Here is a 24,458-nt window from a genome sequence, read left to right as displayed (position 1 = left end):
CTACTTACATTGCAAAAAGTCCCGAAAATATTTTTATGCAGTCCTCAAACATTCAGTTTTAGAGCAAGATAATATAAAACTCACCAATAATTGTTTTTTATATGATCGAAATATGATCGAATATAGATCTAGTCTAAAGGCAAAACAATCATAAACAATCTCGAAACGGCGGTAGGGTAAAGACAGTAGATTTTCAATGCGACACCAGTCACTCAAAAGGGCGTATGAAAAAGAAACCAAAAATAATTTTCAGGCAAAAATAAAAGAAATGTATACTCACCAAATGTACCGCAAGACAATATGAAGTTTTAAAAAAGTCAATCCTTCCGTATAAGACAATAAAAAGGTGCTTTTGTAAGAGATGCAAACTGACGTAAATCCACCAATATAACGCAATGCTAAAATACCCTCGGCCATATGGCCAATGTGTTCTTTATAATTTGCAGTTGTTTAATTAATTATTAAGGTCCTATTGTCTTCCATGCAATTTGTACATGTTCAATAAAGCTCCTCTATCAATCAGTCAATCAATCAATCACAATATTTTCATTTTAACAGCATCTGCAGGAGGCCTTGCGTATGTTTGTACATGAGCTTTTGACAAGAGTGGAAGTTGTGCATATTAAGGAATAATTTGCAGATCACCCTCTGTACATTTGCAGATACAGTATTAATGAGAGAAATTTAACTCCCTAGAAACTTGGCTTTGAGTTAGCGGAAGTTAGTGTGCATGCTAACGTCCACAAAGTCCTTGGGCCATTGTTGTTTCTGTTGTATAGTCATGGTTTCTAAGTTTGTGAGTTGTATTTTATTTGCCGATGATACGACTGTGTTTTGTAGTGGGGATCATTTGGAACAGCTTTTGGACATGTTGGAGAGGGAACTACTAAATTTTAAACGATGATTTGATTTCAAGAAATTATCGCTTCATCTTGGTAAAACAAAGTGTATTATATTTGGAAATAAGCCCAGGAATTTAAGTAGAAATTTATTGAAAGATGCTGAAATTGAAGTTGTAACCAAAACCAAATTTCTTGGAGTTTTTGATGATAAAGTAAGCTAGAAAACTCATAAATTATGTTAAATCTAAAATCTTAAAAGCCATTGCAATTCTGTGTAAAGCACAAGACTCTCTCCTAGCATTCGTTAGTTACGCTATATCATTCATTACTTGTCCCATATATGACCTATTGCATTGAGGTTTGGGGAACACATACAAAACAAATACAAATACAATATTTTTATTACAAAAGAAAGCTATAGGAGTTATCAGTAATAAACCACATCATGAGCCAACAAATCCACTATTTGCCTGTTTACAATTTTGAAATTCTGGGACTTGGTTGATTATATCACGATACAAATCATGTAAAAAGTTAAAAATAAACCTTTGTTTCAACATGTCCAGGATCTGCTTAAAATGAGGGAGTCAGTTATAATTTGAGAGGAACATTAGTATTTGATCAATTAAAGACTCAAACTACTGTAAAAAGTCATTGTGTTTCTGTAAAAGGTGTAAAAATTTGGAATAACTGATAGCATTAAATTATCTGGCACTTTAGTTGGCTTAAAAATACTTTATAAAACAATGTAATTACTTATTATAGTATGATGAATTTAGGTTAACTGAGTTTGTTACTGGTTTTTTGATTGTGCATTGCAGTATTGTTTGTTCTGTTGTGTTGAGATATTTTAGTTCACTGATTAATCTATATCGTCTCTGCTTGTTTTTTTTTTTTCTTTTTTCGTATTTTTTGTTATGAGTGTACATATATTATACAAATAATGGATGGTGAGGAGTCCAACATAGAGAAATATTGGATGAAGAAAAGTTATATTGGACTTGCCATCCATCAATTGTTATGTTCTCCACCCCCCTCCAAAATTAACCAAACAACAAAGTCAAGTAAATTAGATCAATTTATTTTGTTGTGAACAGCATATGAATGCTTCTACAACATCAGCATGCAACAGCATCCTTGTCTACCTTCTTAGTGTTTTTGGCATCCTTGGAGTTCAATATTTCCACCAGTTCCTCCTCTGTGAACTCAGCAAACCTCGCTGGCAGACGATTTTCTGCTGTTGTTGACATGTTTGTTGCCATTTTTTCAACCAGCGTCTGTCAGCAAGTTCCTGACCTCCGCTACGTCATTAGTGATGTCATCTCATGAATAATTGTATGTCGCGCTCTGACTGGCTAGTTGTTGGCAGTAAGCTCTAACACTATTGGTCAGTGGGAACCCATCCAATAAACTTTTGGTCCTAGCCTTTTTGGATCCCTTTAGATCCAACATATGATGGACAGAAAGGCTAATCTGTGATTGGCTATTGCAATCTGAGTGGAGAACACACACACACATCGTAAAAGGGGGTGGGTGTTTATAAACTTTTGCTTCTACCTACATCCTTTCGGCCGCACAAAACTGGGAAATTGCCTATGAGTTTTTTTGTTTTGTCTTGATTTTGTTTTTGTTTTATGAGAGATATTTTTTATTAAGTATGTGTGTGTACAGTAGTGTTCAGAATAATAGTAGTGCTATGTGACTAAAAAGATTAATCCAGGTTTTGAGTATATTTCTTATTGTTACATGGGAAACAAGGTACCAGTAGATTCAGTAGATTCTCACAAATCCAACAAGACCAAGCATTCATGATATGCACACTCTTAAGGCTATGAAATTGGGCTATTAGTAAAAAAAAAAAAGTAGAAAATGGGGTGTTCACAATAATAGTAGTGTGGCATTCAGTCAGTGAGTTCATCAATTTTGTGGAACAAACAGGTGTGAATCAGGTGTCCCCTATTTAAGGATGAAGCCAGCACCTGTTGAACATGCTTTTCTCTTTGAAAGCCTGAGGAAAATGGGATGTTCAAGACATTGTTCAGAAGAACAGTGTAGTTTGATTAAAAAGTTGATTGGAGAGGGGAAAACTTATACGCAGGGGCAAAAAATTGCAGGCTGTTCATCTACAATGATCTCCAATGCTTTAAAATGGACAAAAAAACCTTAACCTGGAACTCGCTGTTTGAGCAGGAAGAATAGACAACGCCTATTTACGAGAACGCACGACCAGATTTACAGGTAGGAAAATTTTAATCATCATTTTTTACATCATGTTGTCCTAAAAAACATTTGGGAGGAAAAAAAAAAAGCATTAGTTTTTGTTGTTAATGCATGTTGATCAGCTGTTTTTAGTGAGGACAATCACAGGGCGCACTGAGTTTTAAAGAGAAGAAAAAGCATATAAATGTCTTTGTAAAAGTCAGTGCAGGTTAAGAGATGACAACTGGTTTTTCTACTTGGAACTGCTGCAGAAAAAAAGAGGAAAAGTTGCAGCATGAAACGCTAAGTGGGCGAAGTTGGCAGTTTAGCGTAGTGTTGGCAACTTTCTTGCTGTATCTGGTGACTTTCCAAACCGTCTTTGTGGCTTGTTTTTTTCAAAAGCGACTAGGGACAACTCTAACCATTGCAGATTTTTCTGGTGTTTGATGACTCAAAGGTCAAAACAAGTATTGATTTATGACAGTCTCTGTTTTCACTGAGTGGCAGTGGGTGTGTGTTCTGCCCGCGGCAGCTGCAAAGCACAGAGCAGATGGAGATCTCCCCCACTGCCAAAGTTTACTGGAATTTAAAGGACATGCAAGGAAAAACAACAAGAGCCGCACTGACAATAAGGACAAAAATGGTAGAATTGTACAAGCATACAAAATGGGATAAAAAAAAAAAAAAAGAAAAAAAGAGGTATTCAAAGGTATAGTCAGGGTTCTCCCCAGAAATTTTTAGTATAGCGGTGCTGCTGGCATTTATCGCCCGAGGCGGTGCGTTATGAGTCATTTTGACTGGTTTTAGATGCATTGAAAGCAAGAATAATAGACAAAAAAATGACATTTATGTTGTAATATCAAAGTTCTTTTTTGTATATTTCTTTCTAAGTTACGAAAATAAATAACACTGAAAAGTTTAAAAACACAATATTTGATGGACATGACATTTGCTCTCTTCTTTAAAAATGACACACTGTACCTTTAATCCAGTAAGAGTCCAGGCAGAGTTTTTTCTGTCAGGTTGACAGTTTAGCTTTTTCTTTTTTCTCTCAACATTTTTGAGTGGAATTGCATACTTATTAAAAAAAAACAATATAACCCTTAATTGTCTTGCTTGAACAAGAGCTAAATCTGGACTGATTTCATTGTCAAATCAGAATCAAATTTATTGCCACGCAAGTTCTCACATACAAGTAATTTGATCTGGTGTCATTGGTGCATAAACAACAATAAAAAAAAAGAAAAAATAATTCTGGAAGAAGGAGTAAATCTGCTCTTTTAAAGATGGATCCTGGATGAAAAACAAAATTTCTGAATCAGTTTTTCACACTTTACTGTTTCACTGAAGATGTGTGGTGAAAGTGATCGTTGATTAAAATTGCTTCGCTGCTTTTTTACAGTGTGTTGCGTCTGCTGTTCACACCTTTTCCTTTCTCTCTCTCTCTCTCTCTCTCACTCTCTGTGTGTGAGGGAACGAGAGACTCTTCACAGTATTAGGGCAAACTTTGGAAACATGAAGGCTTTCAACTGTAAAATAAAGCTATATAAATTAATTTTTGGAGCTATGCAATCAGAAGGAGCTCTTTTTATTGGAAGACTTTGAAAGAATTTGTTTTTTTCACTCTGCTCTTTCAGTTGCAGTGCTGCTCTGCTCGGCTCTCTGCCGGCGGTGGAAGGGTGAGCAGGCAGTTCAGCACAAACAGCCTGGCTGGATTTTAGAAAACTACCTGAGAGCAGAGAACAATATAACAGCGCTGTTAGAACACTATGATGGCGCGGCGCCGTTGTTCCATTGTCTGGGGAGAACCCTGTAGAGTGCAGCAGACAACTGAAAAAAATCCTTCAAATGGTGATATAAGAATCAAATTTGGCACAAATACTCCTTAGATATTACACTCTTGGAAAAAAAAAAGGTAGCCACCGAAATTTGAATCCACAGCCGGGTAGGGGTATGAATGCTCCAATCATTCCACAGTATTTGTGTGATCATAAAGATTCCAAAAATGTATAGTTTGGACTATCTATGACTGAATTCTATGGACTTATGGGGTAAAAATAGCAAAAATGGTGAGAAAGGTCCATTTCAGTTTGACAAGGGGTCAAAAGTTAAAGTTGCTCCAATTTTGGTAAAAAAAAAAATTGTAATTTATTGGTTGAGCTAATAGGATTAATAAATTGAATAGTTTTGACCATGTTGAATGTTTGGTGTCCACAGTAAAGGTCAAACAATGTTCGCATCCATTGGATTCTATGACATATGACACCCTGTAATATGATAAGCATGAAACATGGTGCAAACTATTCCTTTTAAAACTCTATTTGCTCAACCAATAATTTGCATCACGACACAGAAAAACACAGAGGTCTGATATTCCCAAACAGACTGAGCAAGCAATGGTAATAATTGATTCATTATTACATGGCTGTGACACAAGGTACACTCTGATTGGCTGATTTCTGGTGTGATATTTTCCTATATCAGACTGGTCACCATGACAACCGGTCCGCAACACGTATCACATCAGTTACAAACCAGAAAGATAAAAATACGATTAGAAAAACCAAGTTGGACATGAACATAGACCTCGGTCAGACACTTTTGTCTGATATACGAGGTCTGTGAGAAAAGAATCCGACCTTTTTATTTTATGCAAAAAATATATGAATTTGATTCATATGTTTTTACGTCAGCCAAGCTTGAACCTTCGTGCGCATGCGTGAGTTTTTCCACGCCTGTTGGTTGCGTCATTTGCCTGTGGGCAGGCTTTGAGTGAGCACTGCTCCACCCCTCTCGTCGTTGTTTCATTGCGAGGAAATGGCGGAATGATTTGGGCTTTTTTTCCATCAGAATTTTTTCAGAAACTGTTAGAGACAGGCAGCTGGAAACCATTCGAAAAATTTATCTGGGTTTCTGTGAAAATTTTACGGTCTTCACAGAGAATAAGGAGTGTTACTACAGCTTTAAGGACTGCCCACAATGGCGCACGGCGCGCCGCGCTCCGAGCCGCCATCGAGAGGCAGAAACCACCACATCATTTCTAAATGGATGGCTGTGTGGAGCTGGGACCATCGTGTGCAATTTCTCTGGTTATCACAAGAGCTGGACATCAACAATTTTCCAGCAGATTTCACTTTTAACAAGAGATTTTGTCATGGAAAGCCGCGCGGAGGCTTCGCGTGTCACGACCGATTCACTGATGAAGCGAGACAAAGGAACACCTCCGTTTTGGAGTGTTAAAGGACAAGTTGGGACATGCCTATCTCGGCTTTCAGTGCTTACCAGTCGAGTCACTCCTTATTCTCTGTGAAGGCCGTAAAATTTTCACCAAAAGCCAGATAAATTTTTCAAATGGTTTCCAGCTGCCTGTCTCTAACAGTTTCTGAAAAAATTCTGATGGAAAAAAAGTCCAAATCATTCTGCCATTTCCTCGCAATGAAACAACGATGAGAGGGGTGGAGCAGTGCTCACTCAAAGCCTGCCCACAGGCGAATGACGCATCCGACAGGCGTGGAAAAACTCACGCATGCGCACGAAGGTTCAAGCTTGGCTGACGTAAAAACATATAAATAAAATCCATATATTTTTTGCATAAAATAAAGAGGTCGGATACTTTTCTCACAGACCTCGTATCCTCATACAGACTTCACGCTTGGTTAATAATCCTTTATTTTATCTATCTATCTATGTTCAATTTTTCAATTTATTTTCATTTATATACCGCCAAATCACAACAGACTTGCCTCAAGGCGCTTCTCGCAAGTAAGGTCTAACCTTACTAACCCCCAGAGCAGCAGTGGTAAGGAAAAACTCCCTCTGAGGAAGAAACCTCGAGCTGACCAGACTCAAAGGGGTGACCCTCTGCTTGGGCCATGCTACGAACATAAATTACAGAACAATTCACAAAATGAATATACAAGAAATGCTGTTGGTGCACAGGACAGGAGGGTTTTCAGCACAAATACCACACCCATCTCTGGATGGAGCTGCACCTTAATCAGAGAGAAAAAACAGAATCAGGCATCAGAAATACAAGAAATACAGTATAATCTGCCAGCATTAAACAACAAGAAAAACAGGAAATACTAAGGTGATCGCCGGCCACTAGCCCTAAGCTTCACTAAAAGACTCAGAATTTAGGTAAAGTTAAGGCCGTGGCACGCTCTGTTTCCTAATAAAATGAATTAAAAGAGTAAAAAGCGCAGAAGTATAGTATGCCAGTATGCTAGCCATACAAAAAAGAAAATAAGTGCATCTTAAGTCTGAACTTGAAAGTCTCCAAAGAATCTGTCTGTTTTACTGACGCAGGGAGATCATTCACCAGAACAGGGGCATGATAAGAGAAAGCTCTGTGACCCACAGACGTTTTATTCACTCACACTGATCTCACTGGGACAGGAAGCCAGTGAAGGGATGCCAAAATGGGTGTAATGTGGTCGAACCTTTTGCTCCGTGTCAAAAGTCTGACTGCAGCATTTTGAACCAACTGGGGAGCCCTAATGCTGGACTGCGGTAAACCAGAAAATAAAACATTGCAGTAGTCCAACACATGGTCACCCATCACCTGAGACAGCTGACAGCAATCATCAGAGGGGTATATCAGCAGGACGGCAGCTCCACCTCATTGCCGAGATATTGTTTCTACTGAGAAGGTAACGTGCTCAGCTGACTGTTTAACAGTGATCACTGACTTTTGTGTTTTGCTCTGAGTATTTTCCAACGAGAGGTGGAGGTAACGTACCTGCTGTTCGGATTCCTGGGTGCGAGCGCGCCCTCCTTTAATTGTCCTTTGTTCCTCGCCAGCAGTACCAGGTCCGACACGCGAAGGCAGTGGCCACCTGGGAGTTCGGGACTTGGCGGCTCCAGTATTCCCGGGGTCTGGTGGCGGAGGAAACCGTGTGGTTCCGGTTCTACTTTGGAGAGGCGTCTCCTATCTTCGAGCCTGCCCACACGACACCTGTGTGAATTCGACTTTGTCTATTATTGTAATCTGTTGTACTTGTTGTGCATATTCACAACAGTAAAGTGTGTTATTTGACCTATTCCATTGTCCGTTCATTTGCGCCCCCTGTTGTGGGTCCGTGTACTTACACTTTCACAACAGGATATCTCGGCCAGCGTCATGGATCCCGAGGGGCGTCAACCGGCTGTTGAACAGCCAATGGAAGAACAGGGCGCACAGGCGTCCGCGGGAGGGGTGATCGGTGAGTTGCAGCGGATCCTCATCGCTTTCACAACTCGGTTGGATTTGATGACCGAGCACAACGTCCTCCTGAACCGCAGTGTGGAGGCTCTCGCCGCGCAGGTGGAAGCGCGCCCTCCGGGCGCCGCTGCGGCTCTCCCTCCCGTCGACCCTGTGCGTAACAGTGACGTTCCACTGGTCATTCAACGACCCCTCCCACCTTCCCCTGAAGCATACATAAGCCCCCCAGAGCCGTACGGAGGCTGTGTGGAGACGTGCGCGGATTTCCTTATGCAGTGTTCGCTCGTCTTCGCACAGCGTCCCGTCATGTACGCGACTGACGCTAGCAAAGTAGCTTATGTGATAAATCTGCTTCGTGGTGAGGCACGCGCTTGGGCTACAGCGCTCTGGGAGCAAAATTCACGGCTCCTTCAGACATATGATGGGTTTGTGAGGGAGTTCAGAACAGTGTTCGATCACCCTAATAGAGGAGAGACCGCTTCAGCCGTGCTGCTATCAATGAGACAGGGGCACCGGAGCGCAGCTGCCTATGCAGTCGACTTCCGCATCGCGGCTGCGAGGTCCGGCTGGAATAGCACTGCCCTCCGCGCCGCCTTTGTAAACGGACTGTCGTTGGTCCTCAAGGAGCACCTGGTGGCTAAGGACGAACCGCGGTTCCCTTGGATGTTGAAACACAATCCCCGGATTGATTGGCCGTCCAGGGTAGTGGTTCAGTGGAGCGAGACCTGCCATCGGGTATGTTTAGGTTCCTCGGTTCCTCCCGGTTCCCAGGCCAGGGAGGAGGTCAGAGCCCCGCCCAATCTAGGGACGGTTCCGGTGCAGTACCATGACCTTGCGGAGGTGTTTAGCAAGGATCTGGCGCTCACCCTTCCCCCGCACCGCCCATATGATTGTGCCATTGATTTGGTTACAGGTGTTGAGTTCCCGTCCAGTAGGCTGTACAACCTCTCACGACCTGAACGCGAATCAATGGAGACCTACATCCGGGACTCTTTGGCTGCCGGGTTGATCCGGAATTCCACCTCCCCGATGGGTGCGGGTTTCTTTTTTGTGGGGAAAAAGGATGGCAGATTACGTCCTTGCATCGATTACAGGGGGCTGAACGAAATCACGGTTCGTAACCGATACCCCTTACCCTTGTTGGATTCGGTGTTCACGCCCCTGCATGGAGCTAAGATATTCACCAAGCTTGATCTTAGGAATGCGTATCACCTGGTTCGGATCCGGAAGGGAGACGAGTGGAAGACGGCATTTAACACCCCGTTAGGTCATTTTGAGTACCTGGTCATGCCGTTCGGTCTTACAAACGCTCCCGCGACGTTCCAAGCATTGGTTAATGATGTCTTGCGGGACTTCCTGCACCGATTCGTCTTCGTATATCTTGACGACATACTCATCTTTTCTCCGGATCCTGAGACCCATGTTCGACATGTACGTCAGGTCCTGCAGCGGTTATTGGAGAACCGGCTGTTTGTTAAGGGCGAGAAGTGTGAGTTTCACTGCACCTCTTTGTCCTTCCTGGGGTTCATCATCTCCCCCAACTCCGTCGCTCCTGATCCGGCCAAGGTTGCGGCGGTGAGAGACTGGCCCCAACCCACAAGCCGTAGGAAGCTGCAACAGTTCCTCGGCTTTGCTAATTTCTACAGGAGGTTCATTAAGGGCTACAGTCAGGTAGTTAGCCCCCTGACAGCCCTGACCTCACCAAAAGTCCCCTTCACCTGGTCGGATCGTTGCGATGCCGCGTTCAAGGAGTTGAAACTGCGCTTCTCGTCTGCACCCGTTCTGGTGCAGCCCGATCCTAGTCGCCAGTTAGTGGTTGAAGTGGACGCCTCAGACTCAGGGATAGGAGCTGTGCTGTCCCAGAGCGGGAAGACCGATAAGGTCCTTCATCCGTGTGCCTATTTTTCCCGCAGGTTGACCCCGGCCGAACGGAACTATGACGTCGGCAATCGAGAGCTCCTCGCGGTGAAAGAGGCTCTCGAAGAGTGGAGACATCTGTTGGAGGGAACGTCTGTGCCATTCACGGTTTTCACTGACCACCGGAACCTGGAGTATATCAGGACCGCCAAGCGGCTGAATCCCAGGCAAGCCCGCTGGTCACTGTTCTTCGGCCGTTTTGACTTCCGCATCACCTACCGGCCCGGGACCAAGAACCAGAGATCGGATGCCTTGTCCCGGGTACACGAAGACGAAGTCAGAACGGAGTTGTCGGATCCACCGGAACCCATCATCCCGGAGTCCACTATCGTGGCCACCCTCACCTGGGACGTAGAGAGAACCGTCCGGGAGGCCCTGGCACGAAGCCCGGACCCCGGGACTGGACCGAAGAACAGACTTTACGTCCCACCAGAAGCTAGGGCTGCAGTCCTGGACTTCTGTCACGGCTCTAAGCTCTCCTGTCATCCAGGGGTGCGAAGGACCGTGGCAGTTGTCTGGCAGCGCTTCTGGTGGGCGTCCCTGGAGGCCGACGTCCAGGATTATATCCAGGCCTGTACCACCTGCGCCAGGGGCAAGGCCGACCATCGCAAGGCTCCGGGACTGCTACAGCCGCTGCCCGTGCCTCATCGCCCCTGGTCCCACATCGGCCTGGATTTTGTCACGGGCCTCCCGCCGTCCCAGGGAAACACCGTCATCCTCACGATAGTGGACCGATTCTCCAAGGCGGCCCACTTCGTGGCCCTCCCGAAGCTCCCAACAGCCCAGGAGACGGCAGACCTCCTGGTCCACCACGTCGTCCGGCTGCATGGGATTCCATCAGACATCGCCTCCGATCGCGGTCCCCAGTTCTCCTCGCATGTCTGGAGGAGCTTCTGCCGGGAACTGGGGGCCACGGTCAGTCTCTCATCCGGATACCACCCCCAAACCAACGGGCAAGCAGAGCCGGCCAATCAAGAGATGGAGCAGACCCTGCGCTGCGTGACAGCCGCGTACCCGGCGGCCTGGAGTACCCATCTGGCCTGGATCGAGTACGCCCACAACAGCCAAGTGTCGTCAGCCACCGGCCTCTCCCCCTTTGAGGTGTGTTTCGGGTATCAGCCCCCGTTGTTTCCGGTGGTTGAGGGACAGGTCAGTGTGCCCTCGGTCCAGGCCCACCTACGGAAGTGCCAGATAGATACATAGGTCCTTTCAAGATCCTTAAGGTCATCAATCCCGCCGCAGTGAGGCTTCAGCTTCCGGCCTCACTGCGGATCCATCCAGTGTTCCACGTGTCGAAGATCAAGCCCCATCACACCTCACCCCTATGTACACCCGGTCCGGCACCACCTCCTGCCCGGATCATCGACGGCGAGCCGGCTTGGACTGTGCGCCGGCTTTTGGATGTCCGACAGATGGGCCGGGGCTTTCAATATCTGGTGGACTGGGAGGGGTACGGTCCCGAAGAACGCTCCTGGGTGAAGAAGAGCTTCATCCTGGACCTGGCCCTCCTGGCCGACTTCTACCGCCGCCACCCGGACAAGCCCGGTCGAGCGCTAGGAGGCGCCCGTTGAGGGGGGGGTCCTGTTGTGTGGGCCGCTGAAGAGGAGGTACTGCTGGCCCACCACCACCAGGAGCAGCCAGGGTGACAGCTGTCACCCATCACCTGAGACAGCTGACAGCAATCATCAGAGGGGTATATCAGCAGGACGGCAGCTCCACCTCATTGCCGAGATATTGTTTCTACTGAGAAGGTAACGTGCTCAGCTGACTGTTTAACAGTGATCTTTGTGACTTTTGTGTTTTGCTCTGAGTATTTTCCAACGAGAGGTGGAGGTAACGTACCTGCCGTTCGGATTCCTGGGTGCGAGCGCGCCCTCCTTTAATTGTCCTTTGTTCCTCGCCAGCAGTACCAGGTCCGACACGCGGAGGCAGTGGCCACCTGGGAGTTCGGGACTTGGCGGCTCCAGTATTCCCGGGGTCTGGTGGCGGAGGAAACCGTGTGGTTCCGGTTCTACTTTGGAGAGGCGTCTCCTATCTTCGAGCCTGCCCACACGACACCTGTGTGTATTCGACTTTGTCTATTATTGTAATCTGTTGTACTTGTTGTGCATATTCACAACAGTAAAGTGTGTTATTTGACCTATTCCATTGTCCGTTCATTTGCGCCCCCTGTTGTGGGTCCGTGTACTTACACTTTCACAACAAGCATCATGTGTTACTAATGTAATCTTTGTGACTGTGGTCCCAGCTCTCTTCAGGTCATTGACCAGGTCCTCCTGTGTAGTTCTGAGCTTTCTCAGAATCATCTTTACCCCACAAAGTGAGATCTTGCATGGAATCCCAGACTGAGGGAGATTGACAGTCATCTTGTGTTTCTTCCACTTTCTAATAAATAATCATAACAGTTGTTGTCTTCTACCAAGCTGCTTGCCTGTTGTCCTGTAGTCCATCCCAGCCTGGTGCAGGTCTACAGTTTTGTCCCTGGTGTCCTTAGACAGCTCTTTGGTCTTGGCTATGGTGGACAGGTTGGAGTGTGATTGATTGTGTGAACAGGTGTCTTTTATACAGGTAACAAGTTCAAACAGGTGCAATTAATACAGGTAAAGAGTGCAGAATAAGAGGGCTTCTTAAAGAAAATTTAACAGGTCTGTGTGAGCCAGAATTCTTGCCGGCTGGTAGGGGGTCAAATACTTATTTGTAGCAGTAACATACAAATAAATTATTAAAAAAATCATACATTGAGATTTCTGGATTTTTTTTTTTTTTTTTTAGATTATGTCTCTCACAGTGGACATGCACCTAAGATGAAAATTTCAGACCCCTCCATGATTTCTGAGTGGGAGAACTTGCAAAATCACAGGGTGTTCAAATACTTATTTTCCTCACTGGATATTGCCTTTAAAGTGTCCCTGCCACGCCATGACGTTTTTACATATTCTTGAAGAATAAAAAAGCTTTTTCCATACCTTGTTTTTGTTTTTTAACCATCAAGGATTTAGATGTTTCGTTACCCATCTAAGAATTTGAATTTACCGCCTCCGAGTTGACCTACTTTTTCGCTGCAACGGATGTGACGTCATTCGAGTAAATGTGTCGCAGCGCGGCTCTGTTTACCAACACGGCAGACACGGACAGCGAAGGCATAGTGTGCGATTATAGCAAAGATTGAAGTGACATAGATTGTTTTTGAAGAAGAGGACGAAGTTTCTGATGAAGAGATTAACGGTGTAAATAATGAGCCGCTCCAAACCGTGTATGTTCCAGCCGAACACGACAGAAAGAGGATGACGCGCAGCTGTCAGCTGACAGCAGCAGCGATGTGGATGAGGTTATAAGCTGCTGAATGGTTTGTTCACTCACCACCTTTTCTTATAAATGATCATTTATTCCTGGCACGGTGTGTTTGTGTATGAAAAAAAATATTTCAGCAGCACAGCGTGCTTAAATTCAGGAGTTTATTCTAAAATCACTGAAAATAAAGTTTCTGTACATTCTGTATATATTTAATCATTCATAAGTCAGTTTCTTGTGATTGTTAATTCACATTTTATTCAAAGCAAATGATTGCAAATCTTTATCTGAAAAGCTGTAGACCCAAATGGGATGGGGAAAAAGATTTCTAAATAAAAGAAAATTTTACTTCTATATCTGTTGTCAAATTTTATCAGGCATAATATTGTAGAAAAATGTTTATGCTAAATTGAGACTTTCCTGTTAAAATACACATACAGAACATCTGTAATCATATTTGTATCACATCTAATCTACTTTGAATGAACAGAAGTCTGAACAAAAAACAAGCTGTTCAGTTTACATGCATATGTATATTTGGAAAACACAAAAATGTCAATGTTCTGTTTTTTTTTCAGGTGCTCATGTGAACGCAGTCAGCCGATGCCACAAACCATTCAGCAGCTTATATCGTCCTCCACAGCGCTGCTGCTGTCATCTGACAGCTGCGCTTCATCCTCTTTTTGTAGCGTTCAACTGGAACATACACGGTTTGGAGCCGCTGATTATTTACACCATTAATCTCTTCATCAGAAACTTCCTCATCTTCTTCAAAAACAATCGATATGTCACTTAAATCTTTGCTATAATCGCACACTATGCCTTCGCTGTCCGTGTCTGCCGTGTTGGTAAACAGAGCCGTGCTGCGACACATCTACTCGAATGACGTCACATCCATCGCAGCGATAAAGTAGGTCAACTCGGAGGCAGTAAATTCAAATTGTCAGATGGGTAACGAAACATCTAAATCCTTGTTCAGTGTAATTTTATGGCAAAAAAACAAAGACAACATGTGGAAAAAGCTTTTTTATTCTTCAAGAATATGTAAAAACGTCATGGCATGGCAGGGACACTTTAAATACTATAACAATCAATTTGGAATTGAGTTTGTACAAAACAAAAGTTCTGCATTAAATCCTAAAGTGATAAACCTAATACAACCAAGAGCTTGTGTATTTTTCTGACATCTGTTTGTTGGCCAGATTGCTTGGAGGATTAACAACAACAACAACAGCAGCAATCACAGATTTCTGACATCTGCCAATCTGGATCATCTGCAAAATTCAGTGGAGTCTTTCATGCCCTAATATCTATCTGTGGGGCAAATTTGGTGAGAATCCGTGAAGTAGTTTTTACGTAATCCTTCAAAGCCTATTTGAAGTGAAATCTTGATCCAGAATCTGGATTCGGATCTGGATCACCTCCAAAATTTAATGGAGTCTTCCATGGCCTAATATGTATCTGTTGTGAAAATTTGGTGAGAATCAATCAAGTACTTTTGATGTAATCCTTCAAATCTTATATAAAGTGATACTTGATCCAGAATCCGGATCCAGATCACCTCCAAAATGTAATGGGTTCTTCCATGGCCTAATATGCATCTGTGGTGAAAATTTCATCAAAATCCATGCAGTAGTTTTCACGTTATCCTGCAAACAGACAGACAGACAAATAAATAAATAGATAAATAAACGCCGATGATTTTGTTACATTCTTGGCGGAAGTAACAACAACAACAACGTTGTGTCTCAGACATTTTGTTCGAATATTGCCAAGGAAGCCGACGAGTTTGCGCTTGCACACAGCGAACTTTATTACAAGGCGTCAGCAACCTACTGGTCTCCATTTATCTTCCACCTACTTAGCCAGAGCCTTATATAGTGATGCTTAGCGCCCCTGCAGTTAAGCCCGGGTACTGCACCAACAGAACCTTCCAGTTACCACAAACAACAACATAAAACTTGGTGAAGCTTGAGACAATACTGATACAAGCTCAAAAAAAGGCAACAATTTGGGCCTTATGTGCTGTAATATCTACTTTTGTCATTTTACCTTTTTGTCTCATTTTGTTTCAGCCTTCAGCTTTGGTTTGAGTTTCCTCTGTCAACTTTCAAGCTTACAAAAGTGACAAACAATCCAAGTTTTCATCCCATGTTCAAACCCAAAAAAAAAAAAAAAAAAAACAAAAAAAAAACAATGCTTTTGGCGGAAACCTCAGAGCATAATTTAGTGTTTAAACAATTATGAGTGTGTCTTGAACTTGGCAGTGAGCTCCATAGTTTTTTTTTTCTTCTTCTTCATTAAGTGCTGGTGAAGGATTTTCAAATTCAGATTTGCTTTGTTGTGCCCACAGTATGCAATCGTGATTGCTGAGACGTCTGTTGTCAGGTTACATAATTATTGTGGTGTTGCCAAATAATACCACAACAATTCTGGCAGTAATTACTGTTAATCACACTTACAAAGGCAACCACACAAGTGACTCATTAAACTGAATACAAATTAGCAGTATGCATCAACATGAATAATGCATTTAATGTCAACATTAAAAAGGACTATTCATAGCACCTGAGGCATCTTACAGAGGAAATTGTAGTGGACAAATTGTCATGTCCTACAGTGATAATGTGCAAACAGTGTTTAGTAAACATTAAGGGTTATATTGGAGGGTGCAACCTCAAAATTCACAGCAACCAAACAAACGTTCTAGCAAGCTTTACATATAACAGAAGATCAGTATATTCTGCCTGAATTTTCTTGTGGAAAGCACAAATCTAGAGAGGCAACACTGATGTTTCACTTTCAGATTTTTCTGCTTCGTCTATGAGGCACAGACATCAACTACTACTATTTCATCAAATAGGATTGGTTGAACTCAATATGTGTGGTTATCATCACCCCCCCCCCCCCCCCCCAAAAAAAGCTAAATAAATAAAATGAGCTTTTCAGGGCATGCGGTTGCTTTACAAAAAACTAAATATACTAATATCTGCCAATGTACGAGGTCTGTCCGTAAAGTATCATACCTTTTTATTTTTTTCAAAAACTATATGGATTTCATTCATATGTTTTTACGTCAGACATGCTTGAACCCTCGTGCGCATGCGTGAGTTTTTCCACGCCTGTCGGTGACGTCATTCGCCTGTGAGCACGCCTTGTGGAAGGAGTGGTCCCGTCCCCTCGTCGGATTTTCATTGTCTGGAAATGGCGGAATGAAAAGGACTTTTTTTCCATCAGAATCTTTTCAGAAGCTGTTAGAGACAGGCATGTCTATCTCGGCTTTCAGTGCTTACCAGTCGAGTGAGTATAAAAGAACTTGTGGAGAGCTGGACATGTCCCAACTTGTCCTCTAACACGTCGAAACGGAGGTGTTCCTTTGTCTTGCTTCATCAGCTAATCGGTCGTGACGCGCGAAGCCTCCGCGCGGCTTTCCATGACAAAATCTCTTGTTAAAAGTGAAATCTGCCGGAAAATGGCTGATGTCCAGGTCTTGTGATAACCAGAGAAAGAGCACACGACGGTCCCGTATCCACAGAGCCATCAGCTTAGAAATGATCCAGTGGTTTGTGCCGCATCGTCGCAGCTTGCAGCGCGGCGCACCGACCGTCCTTTAAAGGGGTCCTTAAACCTGTAGTTAAAGTCCTTATTCTCTGTGAAGCCCGTAAAATTTTCACTGAAAGCCAGATAAATTTTTCGAATGGTTTCCAGGTGCCAGTCTCTAACAGCTTCTGAAAAAATTCTGATGGAAAAAAAGTCCTTTTCATTCCGCCATTTCCAGACAATGAAAATCCGACGAGGGGGCGGGACCACTCCTTCCACAAGGCGTGCTCACAGGCGAATGACGTCACCGACAGGCGTGGAAAAACTCACGCATGCGCACGAGGGTTCAAGCATGTCTGACGTAAAAACATATGAATGAAATCCATATAGTTTTTGAAAAAAATAAAAAGGTACGATACTTTACGGACAGACCTCGTATACATAAACAATGGCAATGCCAAATATGTAGTTACCAAACATGAGGTAGTTAATGTTGGGTAAGAACTAACCCCGATTATCACAGTATAATTCACGCTGTGATAGGCAGGGACTAATTTCCTGGGTGGCATGCAGACAATTCGTTCAGACAAGTTTGGTGGACCGAATGAATGCCACAGACTGTAACTATCCGGCCTCGGGGGGCGCATTCAGCCCTCGAGTCAACAATTGGAGACATCTGATATAATCCATTGATGGGATGTTACATCAATCCATTTTTTATACCCGCTTATGCCAATTAAGGGTCAGGTGGTCCTGGAGCCTATCCCAGCAGTCATAGGGTGTGAGGCAGGATACACCCTGGACAGGACACCTGTCTGTAGCAGGGTCACATACCCATGACCTGGGACGCTACATGCTGAACTAAAATTAAATAAATAAGTTAATAAAGGGCTGGACTAGGAGGGCGTGGAAGGCCAATATATCACCAGAGTGTGCATGACGCCTGAAAAAAAAAAAGCCTTGTGGCTGCTACATCGCTGTATTACATTACTAATACATATGTATTGGTTTCTTTCTTTTTATAGGACATCAGAATACTGTAGAACTCATAAGATTTGCAAATTCTGCTTATTTAAACAATAATTTGACTCAGATTTCTGAAACAAAATAGCGCATTTCAGTATCCTAAAAATGAATAAATTCATCCCCAGCAGTAAAAGGGTTAAGGGTAATCATCAGCAAAAAAGGCTGCCTGTTACTCACAACACCTCATAGAGTTGAAAAAATTGTCATTTTGGAATGGTCATCCACTTCGAATTGTGGATCACTGCTACCGTTCCACAACGTAAATGGATCGGCGTCACTACCTGGTGTGAATAATCACATAACACAGCAACGTAGTAGCCACCAAGGCCGCTGCTGGTGCTTTTGTTTTTTTTCAGGCCTCCTGCGCACTCCGGCAATATTTTGGCCTCCTGTGACTTTCAGTCCACCAGGATAATTAATTAAAAATTGGTAATATAAAATAGCAGAACACAAGCAGCAAAAGGAAAAAAAAATTCTGACTCACCCACCAGGGAAACCCAACAGACCATCAAAGCGCATCTGCATCTGTAGGCAAATGAACAAGGCTGTCACTCACACTGGTACACAAACTGACAGGCAGAGATGCTTAGACACATCCTTACCAAAAAGTAGTATATGCAAGTATGTTTCAAGTATACTTCTAGTTTACATTTTTATATACTTATAAGTACTATTTTTTGGTAAGGGCAAACAGGCATTTTTAGTTATTTCTTTATAGTCTATCAATATGATCCACAGTCTGAGACACACACACAGTCCTACCCCTCACCAGAATGATATGCTTGAAGGGAATCCTCCCAAACAGCTGAGATTTGGTGTCAGAGTACAGCATCACATGGCATGCATGTCTACAACCAGAGCAAGACAAAGCCTCCGCCCTCGACATCTGTCCACTCGCCATCTACGAAGACAAACACAATCCCACAACTCAGAGAATCCAAATTCATCTGGACCTCTTTTTATCAAGGTCAACCAGTGTATAAATGCAGTGGTACCTTGTCAAACACACTCTGCTCTTCTCTCTTTTCTTATACAGTATATCTTCTTATACAGAACGTATCTGAAACTTCTTAAAGCAGCTTCAAGGCCTGTGAGCCTGTAGGCAGGAAGTTAGTACAGGCTGGCCAGCAGGATAACAAATGAAGACTTGGTGACTTGTGCCAAAATGTTGTAGCACCATCTGCTGGTGTGGAGCAGAATCACAAATGGGGAATTCCTTGGATTTAACTGTGAATGTTACTCTTCATTGTTTGTTTGTATGTTTGATTGTTAGCAGGATATATTAAAAATGCAGTAACAACTTTCAATTAAATTCTGAGCAGAGATAGGCCTGTCCTTCAGTCAGGGAAGTGATTACATTTTGACCCAGATGTAGATTCATGGTAGTTGTTATCAGTGTTGTTGCCACAGTTACTTTGAAAAAGTGATTACCCCTGTTGGAGACTGGCCCCCCAGTATCCTTGACCTCATCCGCCAGTCGCCACACATCCGTGGATCCCAGGGAAGGTGGAACCAAAGAAGTCATGACACAAAGGAATCTGTTCGGATTACACCCTGCCTGATTTACCATTCAGAACATAGTTTTATTTAAAAGAACATTGAGTTGTAAAATCAGTCTTACACAGATCTCTGTGGATCCTGTTCTCAGCCCTGACGTAGCCTTAGCTCTCAGCAGGAGATAAGAAGAAGAGTCCCCCACGTTATCTATCATTCACTTAAATAACCTCCTCTAACAGTGATTCAGCTATTCTAGAGGCATTGTTTTGTCCCTTCCTCTCATTGGTCCAAGAGGTTGGTGAGAACCGTCTGCTTCTGGGAATTCTCCTCCCTTCGGGTTGTGTGGCAAAACTAGCTTGGAAGGAGAGGTGTCTTTACCACACCCATCCCTGATGGCCTGTACAGGACAGGTTATGGCCACATGCTTCAGGCTTCCTCCCTTGTTCCTGTGAGAATCTGCAAAACAACTATGTGTGGGCATGAACACACTTCCTGAGATATCCTTAGCCATAACATACGAGGTCTGTCCGTAAAGTATAGGTCCTTTTTATTTTTTTCAAAAACTATATGGATTTCATTCATATGTTTTAACGTCAGACATGCTTGAACCCTCGTGCGCATGTGTGAGTTTTTCCACGCCTGTCGGTGACGTCATTCGCCTGTGAGCACTCCTTGTGGGAGGGGTCGTCCAGCCCCTCGTCGGAATTCCTTTGTCTGAGAAGTTGCTGAGAGACTGGCGCTTTGTTTGATCAAAATTTTTTCTAAACCTGTGAGACACATCGAAGTGGACATGGTTCGAAAAATTAAGCTGGTCTTCAGTGAAAATTTTAACAGCTGATGAGAGATTTTGAGGTGATTCTGTCGCTTTAAGGACTTTTCACGGTGCGAGACGTCGCTCAGCGCTCTCAGGCGGCGTCATCAGCCTGTTTCAAGCTGAAAACCTCCACATTTCAGGCTCTATTGATCCAGGACGTCGTGAGAGAACAGAGAAGTTTCAGAAGAAGTCGGTTTCAGCATTTTATCCGGATATTCCACTGTTAAAGGAGATTTTTTTAATGAAAGACGTGCGGACGGATTGCAGCGTCGGCTCGCAGCCGCCGCGACGCTCCGTCACAGGAAAAACACCTCTGCTGGAAGCCTTAAGGACAAGTTGGAACATCTCCAGCTGATAAACAATTTCTCATATACTCACTCCACTGAAAGCCATCAAAAGCCACCTGGATTTTACAAATGGTTATCAACACGGAGGTGTTTTTCCTGTGCCGCCGCACCGCGCCGGCTGCGTCCCGACGCGCGGACCCGTCCGCACGTCTTTCATTAAAAAAATCTCCTTTAACAGTGGAATATCCGGATAAAATGCTGAAACCGACTTCTTCTGAAACGTCTCTGTTCTGTCACGACGTCCTGGATCAATAGAGCCTGAAATGTGGAGGTTTTAAGCTTGAAACAGGCTGATGACGCCGCCTGAGAGCGCTGTGCGACGTCTCGCACAGTGAAAACTCCTTAAAGCGACAGAATCACCTCAAAATCTCTCATCAGCCGTTAAAATTTTCACTGAAAACCAGCTTAATTTTTCGAACCATGTCCACTTCGATGTGTCTCACAGGTTGCGCACGAGGGTTCAAGCATGTCTGACGTAAAAACATATGAATGAAATCCATATAGTTTTTGAAAAAAATAAAAAGGACCTATACTTTACAGACAGCCCTCGTATATCTTAAATGTCAGCAGGCTAGTGTGCACAGATGTGCCTGCAGTTCAATACTTAGTTCCACAGCAACAATATAGACAGGGTACATCTTGTCTAGACATTCCACTGATACCAAACAAGCCGCATAAGCAGTTACACTATTCTCACAATTAATCCAAAGTAGGATGACAAGTACAATATCTTCAGCACATAATGTGCTCTTACAAAGAAACCCTAAATCTAATTCAGTTAGGGATGAGAGAGTACGCCACTATCTGCATAACCATCTAAATTATCTGTAACTGTATCTGTACACTTAGTGGGCGGGGCCTAAAGCGGAAGTAGGCTTGGCTTAACCCGAAATGGCTGGGTTTAAATAAGTACATTATTTTAAGTCTGAAATTGATATGGATTGATCAGAAGTTGCAATATTTATTGTTGATTTGAAAACTATTGACAAACTATTGATCACAAAAGTAAGAGAACTATTTGCAGAACAAGTTTTTTTATGAACTCAGAACATGAATATTCTTAAGTGTATGAGGGTGATTCTTAGACTACGGGCACTTATTATGTCCTTTGATCATATTGTATGAAAAACAGAAAAAAGGGAAAATTTCACACTTTTATAGTTATCTTTACAATGAAAGTGTGTTAAGAAATTTGTTCTAGTAGTCTATGATGACTTTTTCACCTTTTTTCAGCATCATTATATGCAAATATTGCCGTTTTGTGCTTGTCCCACACCCAGACTTTTGATCTTCAATGATAAACATGAATGGTAAAGAAACGTTTTTTCTAATGTTTTAAAATATCTCTGAATAAAATATCAGTAAAATAATCAAAACATAATTGGGGTATTCAATGTCATACAACTGTTGTGATTTTTTTTAAACAAAATGTAGTTGTCCCACACTATTGCCGTAATTTCCACCACAACACTGTAATGTCCCTTTAAACAGTTTGTATGAAAGATTGTTTGGGTAGTTTCTATGGAGATAAACAGTGACATCAGAGCACATGTATATAGCGCCAAATCACAACAAATAGTTGCCCCAAGGCGCTTTATATTGTAAGGCAATGGTGTGGTGGAAATTACATTTACAAGGCCAATAGTGCCCGTAGTTAAAGAATCACCCATGAATGAATATTTACAGAACAGCCTCAGAATTGAGAGTCAGTGTTTTTGATCACAATAGTAAAGGAACTATTTTACAGAACAGGTTTTTTTATAAACTCAAAACATGAATATTCTTAAGTGTATGAATGAATAACAGAACAGCCTCAGAGTTGACATTCAGTGTTGTAGGAAATTATGAACTACTAAGTATGCATGAACAAGAGTTGTCATACTCAACACAACTTTCTTTTTTTTTTAATTTTATGATCAAACTGTGATTTTTTTCAATTATTTATTTATTTTTACTACGTTACTTTCTTGGCATTTTTTTCCACACAGACTTAATATTGATTAAGGTGTGTGTGTCTGTGTGTGCATGACTGTCTGTGTGCATGTGTGTGTGACTGTGTGAGAGGGAGAGAGAGAGGTTGTTCAACTGACCAATTTATTTTTAATGAACTGCAGTAAGAAAGTGTCAAATACTGCATGCAGCCATATTCAATAAAAAAATATTAATATAGGCTACTTTGTGTGTTCAGCTATATGTGTGTATGTGTGTAAGTGGTCTGTAAGACTATTTATTTTTTATTGATCTGTGTGAACTTGGTGATTCATGCAAACATCCAGTGATGGTAAACAGTGAAATAATATGTCAGCCTTGTTCACTGTATTCTTCTCAAAAGCACCACGTACAGTAGGAGCAAAGTTTTCCAACTGACTTTATATCACCAACAAAACTAAGACCAAACAAACGGTTAAAAAATAAATAAATGAATAAAAAACGCGACTGGAGTGGAGGCAGTGACTGACGGGACACGAGCTGTTTTCAGCTCTGTCTTGTCAAAAGCACCGCGTAAGATATGAAACAAGTTCACCAAATAACTTTAAATATCAGACAAACCGAAAAAGAGGCGAGCTGAAGAAAACCTTTAAAGAGTACTGACAGAGCAACGTGAGGCAGAATCAACCGTAACATATTTAGTAAAGTTGGGAGGACGTCAACAAAACCATCCATGGGAACATTCTGCAAATGTTTTACTTTTTTTTTTACCTGGGTAAAAAAGCAGCTTTATCCTATAAAGAGAAATAATACATTTACAAACATTTTGCAATTCAGCCTCAGGAATTCAAAACACATCAAGTATATAAGGCACATTGCCCTCACCTTTCATACACTTATTTCTAAACTTGTATGGCCCAGATACAACAGCTAGGTTGCGCCCACTTCTGTTACATAATAGGCTTGTGCAAACCGGTTATAAAGTAAAAAACTACATGAGCTAGAATAAGCCGGGTGAGGTTTCCCGTGTTGAGTCAAATTAACCCGCAGGGTCCTGGTGGTGCTCTTCCGTCTACTAGGCTTCCTGGTGGAATCGGTACACCAGACGCTACCCTGGAGGTCATGTGAATAACACCACTGGATCGCTAGTTGGCATCGCTTATGGTCGTAACTACGATGATATGATCATCTTTGAACCTCCCACTTTCGTTCCTGATTAATGAAAACATTCACCTGTATAGCCCCTGGCCATCCCTCTTAATCATGGAGCCAGTTAAATAAAGAAAACCCACAAAATATAACCACAGTCCTATTCCATTATTCCTAGCTGGGGTATCCATGTGGCCCACTTTAAACGCTGTAATTTCCAAAGTAAACGCTTCAGACAGCCAATGTGTGTGAGTGGCGCTATTTAAATCCAAGTAATTTCTCCATTTATGTGTATTTTGTGTCTGTCTGATGCCAGCAGCCGCAACAATAAAGTTGCTGCAGTTAAGAAGCTTGTAGTTGGATCTCGGTACTCTGCTCTTAACTGAGTGTCCTTTTACTTTATTAGAACAACACAGAACAAAGGAATAAAAGTGACAACTCTCAGTATCTACAAGGAATCAGATGTAATAACGAAGTGATTAAAAGTGACAACTCTCAGTATCTAAAAGGAATCAGATGTAATAACGAAGTGATTATGAACCTCCAAAGACAATACAATTTGCATTACAGCATTTTCTCAATGAGTCTGGTGGATTGTATCTATTATAATGCAGTCTGAACAGTTTACTTTGAAAATTACAGTGTTTAAAGGGGGACATCTGGATATCCCAGCTAGGAATGATGGACTAGAACTGCGGTTATAC

General features: G+C 42.7%; 1 protein-coding gene across 1 annotated transcript in view; it reads right to left on the bottom strand.

Annotated features, from left to right (window-relative positions):
- Positions 1–19,138, bottom strand: part of zgc:103759 (U8 snoRNA-decapping enzyme) — a 31,427-nt gene extending 12,289 nt beyond the window's left edge. The window contains exons 1-3 of the mRNA XM_034172170.1: positions 19,014–19,138; positions 18,788–18,919; positions 18,503–18,543 (exon numbers count right to left, since the gene is read on the bottom strand). Coding sequence (XP_034028061.1) covers positions 18,503–18,543; positions 18,788–18,919 — 173 coding nt within the window. The 5' untranslated portion in view covers positions 19,014–19,138. The remainder of the gene's footprint in view (positions 1–18,502; positions 18,544–18,787; positions 18,920–19,013) is intronic.
- Positions 19,139–24,458: the final 5,320 nt, after the last annotated feature.

This window comes from Thalassophryne amazonica, chromosome 6 (genome assembly GCF_902500255.1).
Source record: "Thalassophryne amazonica chromosome 6, fThaAma1.1, whole genome shotgun sequence".
In the NCBI taxonomy this organism is placed as follows: Eukaryota; Metazoa; Chordata; class Actinopteri; order Batrachoidiformes; family Batrachoididae; genus Thalassophryne; species Thalassophryne amazonica.
This window is presented reverse-complemented; position numbering and strand designations above follow the sequence as displayed.